The sequence below is a fragment of the Caloenas nicobarica genome, chromosome 9 (assembly GCF_036013445.1).
Source record: "Caloenas nicobarica isolate bCalNic1 chromosome 9, bCalNic1.hap1, whole genome shotgun sequence".
Lineage (NCBI taxonomy): Eukaryota > Metazoa > Chordata > Aves > Columbiformes > Columbidae > Caloenas > Caloenas nicobarica.
In genome coordinates, this window is record NC_088253.1 from 5,813,779 (window position 1) to 5,825,074 (window position 11,296).

An 11,296-nucleotide genomic window follows, 5' to 3' on the forward strand; every position below is an offset into this window, starting at 1 on the left:
AGATTTATTTGGAGGGTGTAGGAGGCAGTAATAGGAAACTTCCACAGCAGAGTGGCTTTTCAGAGCCTGATGTTAATGGTGTTTCAAACAGCCATAAACCAGACAATTTCTGTTAGATATTACATGTAGAAATTACATGTACTGGCACTGTTTCAAGTAATTTTGTTTCCTTTTTTTAGTCAGATGTGTTTCTTGTTATAAATGACTCACACAACTGACACTGATTTTATTGCATCATTAATTAGGTACTTCCAGTCACTTAACAGCCAGTGCCAATGGAGTCGTAGCTGACAGTCAGCCTGCAGTCAAGAAGAGAAGAGGGAGAAGGAAGAATGTGGAGGGAGTTGATGTCCTCTTTATGAACAGAAATAAACAGCCTAATCATGTGAGTAAACTTGATTTTATATCCAAAAATAAGGTCCAAATTACTGTCAGTGCCTTCACTGAGCATAACCAGCTGTAAACATACAACAAAAACTTTTTTGCTCGAAACTATTAAGTTGGGTTTTTTTCTGAAATGGTTCACGGACAGTTTATGTCTACACAAATGAGAGCTGGTACAGTTTTATTAAATGTTAGGTATTTTTAATATTGGTAACTGTTTTCAAAAAGTAAGTTTAATTCTAGTTTTGGTGAACTGTAGTTAGCAACGTATTATTAAAAACTTGATATTTGAGCTAGCCATGCTTTCTGGCATCCTTTCCTGTAACATCTGTCACAGGACCCGACGGTACAGTGATGGAAAGGGCGCTGTCTTGGTGTCTGCACAATGATCCACCGGACTGTGGCCTTCATTGTATCATACGTGAAGTAATTGTGGTGGTTTGTTTTCTGTGGAGAACTCAGTCGGATGTTTTGAATTTGTCCAGGTTAATCCAGGTATCAACTCATGCCCAGTGGCTGCAGGAATGAACCCGGTGCTCCCGTACGCGCAGTCCCAAGGCGTGCTGGATGCTGAGAGCCCAGTGCCCGTTATTAACCTTAAAGATGGAACGAGGCTTGCAGGTGATGATGCCCCAAAAAGAAAAGATTTAGAAAGGTGGCTTAAAGAACATCCTGGATATGTTGAAGATTCAGGAGCTTGTATTCCTGTGAGTATTCTTTTCAGCTCTGTTTCAGCTAAATACTAGCACATCACTCATAAAATGTATTTCAGTTCGTATTCTGCGTTACATGGAATTATTCTTTCTTTGTTTTGATATTCTGTTTAGGAAAAGGAAAATGCCCATTTCCTTTTACATAATTTGAGCTCTGCAAGCCTTCCTTGTCCATCACAAATGGAATTGCCAAGAAAAGCAATACCAAAGACATTTGATCTTCATCTAATTTCACCTAGGATTAACAAAGTTATCTCAGATAACAAAACTCATATTACCGTGATACTGGTGATGGGAGCTGAAAATGTGTAGCAGCATGTTTAGTGATGTGTAGGATGTATCTCATACCTACATACAGTGCTGTGGTGGTGATGTTTGTGTGGGTATGATGTTCTCATCTTACCTCTGAGTTTGAGATTTGTTAATATTGTACAGAATGCAAGAAAAATCGTATTTATGATGTCTGGAATAACAAGCTTATTTTTTCCATAAAGATGTTATAATATGAAATAGTAGCAACATTCCTGGCAGTTAAAGCACTGTTGAAAACGGAATAATTATTAAAGAAATGGGTAGAGGCATCAGAGAGAGGATTTAGTGCTGTCTACTGGACCGCTTATTATATGATTGTGATTAGTGAGTTACTCTCGTTAGTAAAATATTTCTGAAATGGAAGAGGACTTCAAATGAATGCCTGACTCAAGAGAATGCGCAGATATCTTACCATTTTAAAAAAGATATATCAGAAACATAATTGGTTTTTTTAATTCCTTTATAACAGAGGATGCAGCTGCACGATGGGAGGCCTAAACAAAAAAGACACCGTTGTCGAAATCCTAATAAACTGGACGTTAATAGTTTGACTGGTGAAGAACGTGTTCAGCTCATAAATAGGAGAAACGCCAGAAAGGTACTCACGTTACTGTTCCCATTCCGGTGTTCCCCAAATGAAAAGTTACCTGAAAGGAGGAACTCCATAATATTACACTTGCTAAAATACTGTGTACAAACAAAAGGGTTTTGGTTTAAGGTTTTGGCATAGAGCAAGAAAGTCAATGACAATCTTCTAGTAAACGTTTTGCAACTATAAAAATATCTAAGATATGGCTAGAAACTTCCATGTGGTTTATGTTCAGATAGAATTGAACACTCTGTAGATAGAATTGAACACTATATTGCAATATTTGTGCCATTGACTAATACAGAGGCGTGGCCACTGAAATATATGTTGTTCTGATCAAAGTAGCAACATTCTCATAAGCTGTAAATTTTGTGTACATCTTCTCTTTACTACTTTTGTCAAATTATATTGGTAATGTATCTTTGATAGAAACTTGTCCAGTGGAATTGCTTAAATCCTGTGTACTGGATTATTTTGCTTTTTTCAGTTATCTCTGGCATCTGGCTGTTATGGTTCACCAGTAAATATCTGTTGTGAATCGTATTGCTGGGTTAAACAGGAGTGTAACAGGGGAATGAGAGAAGGGTGATTCTTGTATAAAATCCCAGCAGTGGAAGATGGGAGATCAGGTGTTGAGTTCAGGTTTTTGGACAGGTGATCCAAGTTAGAGAGCAGGTGCAAGGAAAGCGGGATGTGTTTTTATGCTGCTGTGTTGAGGTCAGAAGCTTTTTGCATCTGTAGAGAAGAGTGAGGCAGAATTTGAGACTTTAATCTCAGTGCATTGAGACAGCAGCTCTGTGGAGGAATCTCATCAAAGTTCGTGATCAAGGAGTGAGAGGTTTGATCTGTGCTTGCTGTAGCAGCCTGGTTTCATGATGGGCTTTTTTCTCTAATAAATTTCCACACCATAATTGAGACTCTGTTACTTTGGTTACCTCAGTTTTCCCATTTATAACCTGTTCCCAACTTCTCTGAATTTCTGAACGCATTTTATCTCGTTTTCTTTTTTAGTTCAGTTATACATTTAGTAGCTGGGGCAGGACACACCAAAAGTAGCCTAGAGAATGTGAGTTTAAGTTGCAGTTTATAGAGAAAGTTGAGAAACTGGAATTCTTTTTTCATCTTTTTACTATTTCACCTCTCTTTTCTGAATCTGATTAATTCTTCTGATTAATTAGAAAGCTTACTTTCCCACTTAGATGATTTTATTAGGACATGATGTCTAGCAATCTTAACTTGCCCTTTTTCACATGAAAAAAATACAATAATTTCACAAGAGCAGTAGTCTCTTAACGGAAGTATTTTCAGAACTTGACTGAAATGATAGAATAGGAATGATTTAGCACATAAAGGAAGAGTTTAACAAGATTGTCGTTACAACCTTCTTGGTAATACTTGTATCACTGTTGTTGTCTCGTTCATGTGGTTGCTCTTCCATTCATTATATGTCTAAATAAACTCTGATCTTAAACATTGGTAGGAATGTCAAGTACTGAAGTTGCAGAGTACTGTTTTAATAGATGAGTTCAGCTTTATCAGACTTAGAACAAATGGAGAGTATCTCATATACACCACCAGGAATCAGTGAAAAGCTCTATCATTCTCACTGGTAATTCAGAGTGAGACTTTATTTGTATTGTTTTATATAAAAGGCAAGAATGAAACAGTGTCAGGTAGGAATGTTGCCTTTTTCTTATCAAATGAGAAGTATTTCCTGACGGAATTCTATCTTCTGCTTCTCAGGTGGGGGGTGCGTTTGCTCCGCCTCTGAAGGATTTGTGCAGGTTCTTGAAAGAAAATCCAGAATATGGAGTGGCTCCTGAATGGGGAGAAGTTGTAAAACAGTCTGTGAGTATTTGCAGAGTAAGATAATTGTGATATGAAATGTATCTTAAAAACAAACAAGGCAAACGGGGAAAAAAGGCGTGCCAAAAGGCAGGCTTTAAATTTCTGGTACTATATTAAATGTGAAATGTGAGTCATTCTTACTATTTTTCTGCCAGCTCAGTTCCCTGGACTGGTTTGCTGGCACAGCTGTGAGTGGGAGAGAAGGAGGGACAGTGCCTGACAACCCCGAATTAGAGATTTGGTTGGAGGTGCTGTAATACTGTGACTTTCTCATCTCAGAAATGTAGCCCTGGAGGTTTTTAGGAAAAGTAGTAGCCCACAGAATATTCTTGTGAAGTCTATTTCCTCACCTACTAGAATGTGTCAGAAGTATATTGTATTTACGCTACACCTTCAGCCTCTGACAAAGAAATTACCATGTTAATTTTTTCTAGTTGACTGTCCACAGAACTTGTAATCTTTCTGGGAAGTCCTAAATGCCAGTGTCTCCAGTACCCTTGTGGGACATTCTGGTCCAAAACCGGCTAACTAGGCTAACTAGGAACAGGATTAGAGTGCAGTGAATCAAGGTATAAATAATAGCAGAATTGTTCTAGAATTTAAGTGATCCATAGGAGAGAAGAACAGAGCATGAGTTCTGAATTTCTCTAGTTGTATTAGGCTAGTTTAAATTAGAGATATTCGCTGGGGAAAGGAGAGGCTGTTGTAATGTGGAGGTGTGTAATAGTTGATCTTATTATTGCCATTTTTAAGATGAATTTTCAAGACAGTGCGTTTCAAAGAGAATTGTATTAGTGTCCGTTGCAGTTCTTTCTTCATCACTAGGCTGGGGGGCTTACAGAGGTGAAGTATTACTGTGCAAGCCCTAAAAAGAAAAGTGCACTGAATTTCATTTTAATCGGGCTTGAGTGTTTACTGTTTTTTCTTAACTTTATAGATGAGGTGAAGTATGGGGACATTAAACAGACACTAACAGTAATAAAAAGAGCTCAGAGATTGTTGGTCTGTGTGCAATCACACATTTGTATTTAGCTTTAAATTAAACCGTCAAGCGATCGGAATGTGGTAATACTGCAAAGCAGTGCTGGTTTAGATCTTAAATGGAGGTTGCTCCTCTTATTAGCTGTATTTGGCTTGATCTGCAAAAAACCTGTAGGGATGAGTTAGTGGAGGATGCGAGGAGAAACCTGTGCAGACCTGACTGTGGAAATGGGCCTTGAAACCTTTGAGATGCAATAGCACGAAGTCACCACAAATCCCAGTGCACTGTCTGGACATCCAGCTGCGGTGCGAGCGTACCAGAGGAATCTCTGGCACTGTTGCCGTACACTCGGCTCGTCGTTTGCTTTTACTTGCCCATCTCAACATCCTAAAAACACACGCTGTGTCTCTTGCAGGGGTATCTCCCGGAAGGTATGTTTGACCGTATTCTCACCGGCCCCGTGGTGCGGGAAGAAGTCAGCCGGCGGGGCAGGCGCCCCAAAAGTGAGATTGCCAAGGCGACGGCAGCTGCGGCGGCGGCCACGGCCGCCAGCATGTCGGCGAACCCTCTGCTGGCCAACGGCTTGCTGCCGGGCGTGGATCTGCCCAGCCTGCAGGCCTTACAGCAAAACCTGCAGAGCCTGCAGTCGCTGCAGGTGACGGCGGGATTAATGGGAATGCCGGCCGGCTTAGCGGCCGGAGGAGAAGCGAAGAACGTGGCTGCCATGTTCCCCATGCTGCTGTCAGGGATGGCTGGGTTACCAAACCTGCTGGGCATGGGAGGACTTCTGGCCAAGTCTACAGAACCTATTTTGGAGGAAAAAAAGGGAAGCGATTCAAAGGAGGCAGATATAAAGAAAGAAAGGACAGAAGACCAAAATACAGATACTGGCGGTGAAAACTCTGTTTCAAGTTCTCCTTCGACATCCTCTGCTGCTGCGGCTGCCAATCCTCTCTCTCTTAACCCATTACTTTTGTCCAACATACTTTACCCAGGGATGCTTCTCACTCCAGGCCTTAATCTTCATATCCCAGCTTTGTCTCAGTCTAATATTTTTGATGTACAGAACAGTGAAAGCAATGACACAGGCTCAGCCAAGCCCACAGAAGAAAAGGAGAAAAATTCCAGGGTTAGAGATCAGGAAGACAAAGGGGGAACAGAGCCAAGCTCTCACAACGAAAACAGCACAGATGAGGGTTCAGAGAAAGCAGATGCTTCATCTGGATCTGATAGTACATCGTCTTCATCCGAGGATTCAGATTCTAGCGATGAAGACTGACCCCAGACTCTGCACTTAAATTATAAACTGATTTTGAATTTATTCTTTAATTATTTCATTGTAAATAACCCAGTGTTGAGTGCATCAATGATTTACTGACCGAACATTTCAGTATTTGTTTAGAAGTGCAAACTGCTTTCAGAGACGTTTTGCATGTAATATTTCTTGAAGTTCATAAGTTTCTGAACTTGTATGTACTATCAAATACACAATGGTGTAAAATTACAACAAAAGGCATTATAATTTTGTTGGGGGGTTAATTTTATGAAAATAATGCTCAAGTAAGAGCTGTATATTTAATATATTTGCAGTGAACACAGAATACTTTATGCATATTATTGATTTAATTTGAATATAGTTTTACAGCCTCCTTGACACTTATAATTTACAGATCAAAACTCAGCAATAATTTGGGCAGCTAATGAATGTCATGAAAGCTGTAGAATCTACATCACCATCCATTGCTTTAATTACATGAAAATGCTCTAGTGTTGTGATGCACTGCTGTTTCCAATTCAGGTACAAGTGTGTTTAAAAAAAGATAAATTTTTCCCAATCAGCCAATTAAACTGGCTACCTGTTACCTCAGCTGAGTTAGTTTAGGACGTTTACATTGGTTTCTATTACTTGTTTTCAGGTTTTGTTTTGTTTTTTTTAAAGACATCCTGTATATCATGTTAAAATCTGAGTTATTTGAGATATGACTGGTTTTTGGGGTTTTTTTCCCCCCTTATAACAACTGTTCTCTTTGACGGCAGTGAGGGGAAATTAAAGCAAAAACTGTCTTATCTCATGCTACTTGGCACCATGTAGATCTATTTAGTTTACACCTTGCAAAGTTTTGGGCTCCCTCTGCAGAATTTGAAGTCCCAAAATGAGGAGTAGTTTCCCCAAGACTCAGAAGAGGCAAACTGTCATAAAGTGCCACTGAAAAGACCTTTCAACACTGCATACTTCATGTAAAAATTGTTTGTTTGCTTTGTTTGTGTAGATTTCTATTTGTGTTTTATGTCATAAAACCTCCTGGAGTTACCAGTTCAAAATGGTAAATAAAGTATAGATAGTTTTGAACTCCTTTTGAGTTTAAACTTCTCTGCAGATTTAAATCTGACTAAATATTAAATATTACCTAAAATCCTTATTGGGCTATCACTTCATATGTTATGCTGAGTTACCCACTGAAGAAAAAGCACTTTGAATAGTAAGGAAGACAATTTATTCCTAGAAACCACAATAACAGGGCATAAGGCATCTGTTTTGAGTCCAAATCCTTAGAACCCTTTACTATATAAAATCTGTCTGATATTTGATGTGTGATATGATTCCTCCTTCCTCTGAAGCTGCTATTACTCTGACACAGTCGAGGCCCAGATCCACATTTACGGACTTCAGTTGACCTTGGTTACATCGTTTGTGGTCCAAGAATAGGCAAGTGTTAAGAGAAAATAGATACAGGTACTAGTAGAAGTCATTGAAAAAGCTTTACAAAGGGATAAATTTAAAAAAATAAAAAACAAAAACTGTATATTTTGATATAGTTCTGTTGCTTGCTTGTACAGTAAAACAACTGTGTTGTTTTTTATCAAGAACTTTACCAATGAATTATAAGTTTCTATGTGCAAAATAAATAGCCCCATAATTAGAAGCAGTATTACATGTAATGACACAATTACACAAGTACCATTTGGATTGTGCTGGTTACGTCTTTTTCCAAATAGTATTCTGATTTTTGGCCCTTCACGCAGTGTCTTAGCAATAGTGAAAATTAAAAACTGCCAAGAGAAGGGGGTAGCAATTCTTCATCATGAAAAAAAGGTATTTCATATTTAATATTTTGCCCTTTGTAATATAGCACTTTTATTTAACTAGGATGCATCTATGAAATAGCCAAAGTTTTACAAACAGGTATTAACTTAGTTTGCTGATGGAGTCTATCAACAATACCATCACTTCCCGCCCTTACCCCACAAAACAAATCCTAAATCTTGTGGCTAAAACCTAATTTATATCAGATTTATGAAATAAAGTATTTTCCTAATTATGGTCAAGTGAGTTTGGTTACCATTCTAGTGATTCTTTCTATGTAATAAGGCAATTACAGTTCCAAGTAATGAAGGCTGGTGTAGACTTGAACATAATATATTTGGTTTATTTTTAATCAGTTTGAACCAGAAGGGGAAAAAAATGTCCCACTATCAGCTAAACTATATGCAAATACGGTTGTATAAAGTTAAGGGTTATAAGGAAACCTCAGTAGAATTACACTAATGCTGAAGTTAAAAGGATATCCAAGGTGATGATAAAGTGTGTGTTGGTAGTTACTAAAAGAACCTTAGCTGTTATTGCCTTGTATTTCTATCCCTTGTTTCAGGCTTCATGATCCAAGTCTTAGTCCAGGGTTTTTTTGGACATTTGCAATATTTGCCAGTTGTGTTCTGTGTAGTCTGAATTTGCTTTCTGTAGTTGAACAAGCGTCTTAAAAAGTCATTTGTAATTTATTGAATTACTTTCTATGATGTTCTATAGAGCAAATGGAAGTTTAATTATTTTTTATTAAACATATTCTTTGACTACCCATGATGTTGGCCTCAATATGTGAAAATGATGCTGTCTGTGTAAGAATTAAACCTGTATCTTTCAGCAGCAAACGTTCAGTTTCAGTGTTAAGCTCTAAAACTGAAATTATTCTTAAAACATTAAAAAAAAAAAAAATCCAAGTTAAGGACGTGACACTCCACCCCATGCACAAGACCATGGTTTACTGTGTAATTTTTCTGGGAATCAATTTCCTCTAATTCTGTTTTCTGACAAAACAAGCTGTTGTTCCAGCCCTTCAGTAGTTAGGGTTAGAAAGGAGTATACAGTCCAGGTTCTGGTCTAAAAGTTGACTTAATTTGAAATAATGACGCATCTAACGTTCCAGGGTAAGTATGTTGGCAGTGCAGTACCTTTTGAATCTTTTTAACTCTGCATTACTTTCTGCATGTTTACTAAATGTTTTAATTATGTACACAGCACTTACTGTTGTTATTTTTCATCTGTTTCATACAGGGCAAAGACATTTCTCCTAAAGGTGAGTTGTTTCCTGGTTGTCAGGTGCCTTCATGTTTTAACCTGTCATTGCACTTTAATGGTTCGGTCGTATCCTCCTTATTTCTTCCAGTCTGAATTTTGTCTTCAGTCTGTAAATTAAAATATAACTAGATCTATTTTTCAATGAAACTATTACCCAGGATCTAGGACACAGTATTGGTGTTTAATTTCTTGCACTGCTTTGAACTTACTTGAAACAGTATCTGGATATGATGATAAGACTATTAACAAGGTGTCCCAGGCAAATTCCTGTCTTGTATTTTGTCGCAGAGTAAATCACTCTGCGGTGTTCTTTAGTAATGTGGGATGACACCGCCGTAGTCGACCAACACTTCGAATTTTACATCTGTGCATGGCTGGGACATCGGGGTTACACTGGTGTCTGCAGATTAATTAGACGTGTGGAGCTACAGGAATTTACAAAATAACTCAAAATAACCTGGCTTAATAGCATTAGCGTTACACAGATGGGCGGTATCATTTCTTTGTCACATTTAGAGGAAAAGGAAATAAAGGTAATAGCTTTCTGTAACTAAACAGTAAGAAACTCTTCATCACTTTATTTTTAACCAATGGTTTGTAGAAGGAATTTTTTCTGTTAAAGACACAGCAAGGACTTCTGATGGCCCGGTGTCTCTGATGACAAAGGTAAGTATCAGTTAACATTTGCCTGAGGAAAACTATTGTTTTACGAGAAAATGGGTTTTTAGCTTTTGGTAATTAAGAACATGTGAAAGAGGTCTTTGAAAATACTGACAGCATACACAGAGGAAGGGTGTTGAAATGCATTTTAACTCTAGTGGTGTCAGTAAATACATCATTCGTTACTGCCAAAAGTTCCAGCCTGCCAGAAATGATGAACAGTAGTTTGATTGTTTCAGTTTTTAACCCAGCATTTTAGGGACACTGTTCACTGAGAATACAGAGAAGTAAGAAAGATTTTTCCACAAAACAGGATGGGCTAAAGTCTGGAAATGGAGGGGTACATACAGGTAAGTATCTCCATTCACAGGGTTATGACCCCAAAACACTTTGGCTTACACAATTTGAATTTTAGCTTCAATTTAGAAAGTTCTGTGCTCTACCGAACATTCAGATTTATTTAAAAAAACCCCAAACAGAAAAACCAACCAAACAAACCAACCCCCCACAACAACAAACACTACTTAGCATTAATCAAACTCTGGCATTTCTCTACTTGAAAAGAGCCAGGGACATTTTCGTACTAGACAAATGAAGGCTAGGATATTTTTTTAACTGCCTCCTTTCAGGCCTTTTTGCACATGGATGGAAGGACGTTGCTGTTCGCAAGATGCCTTTACAGACTCTTCTGCACACAAGTGAGGCCGGTTTGGGAAATTCTTGTGATCGTCATGTCAGGTGTGGTATCGTCATCTCTCTTTTTCACCAGTGCTCACCAAAAATGACAGTGTGTCCTCAGGCTGTTTTCTGTTCTCAGAGGAGAGGGCTTTTTATTTGGGAACAACCCTGTGGGCTCCTCAGTGTCACACGGTTTGATCTCTGTTCAGCTTCTGGAAGCGGGTGGTAGGAGCTCAGCTTTTTTACAGCAGTTTCTAATTCCTGGTCCTTAAATAAGTGTACACCACTGCATTTTTTTGGTTAATGCAGCAGCAATTATAACCTAAACTAAATGGATGTTCTTTTTGCTTTTTAGTGTAATGAAAGTTCTCAGAATCATGAGAGGAAGAAAAAAAAAAAAGGTGAAATCTTTGTAATCATTGGTCTTCATCAGCTGAGGTTTAAGGTAAAATACTAAATGCGGATATCTCTTTATTTCATTGTTCGTGTTGAGTGTGGCTGTTGTCCTCGGGGATGAAGAAGATTTCAGTTTGTCTGATATGTCTAAAGTGCTTCTCGTCAAAGTTTTCACTTAGACCATCATATGAAAAATGACATTATTTTAAGTTTTGTACAGGAGAGTAGTCACGTTAGACTGTTTTATTTCATGTCTGGAAGCACTGAAGCATCAGGAAGGATGCAGGCGTCATCACAGCACCCCGGGAACCACAGTGGGGTTTTATCTAAAATATTTTGAAGGAGTAAATTAATGTTTTTTTCAAGGCTGTAGTCCCTCG

General features: G+C 38.3%; 1 protein-coding gene across 7 annotated transcripts in view; it reads left to right on the forward strand.

Moving 5' to 3' along the window:
- CHD9 (chromodomain helicase DNA binding protein 9) overlaps positions 1 to 8,580 on the forward strand; it is a 91,698-nt gene extending 83,118 nt beyond the window's left edge. For all 7 annotated transcript variants that reach the window (XM_065641272.1, XM_065641265.1, XM_065641268.1 and 4 more), the window contains 5 exons: positions 246 to 385; positions 870 to 1,091; positions 1,879 to 2,007; positions 3,742 to 3,846; positions 5,244 to 8,580. In XM_065641272.1, coding sequence (XP_065497344.1) covers positions 246 to 385; positions 870 to 1,091; positions 1,879 to 2,007; positions 3,742 to 3,846; positions 5,244 to 6,107 — 1,460 coding nt within the window. In that variant the 3' untranslated portion in view covers positions 6,108 to 8,580. The remainder of the gene's footprint in view (positions 1 to 245; positions 386 to 869; positions 1,092 to 1,878; positions 2,008 to 3,741; positions 3,847 to 5,243) is intronic.
- Positions 8,581 to 11,296: the final 2,716 nt, after the last annotated feature.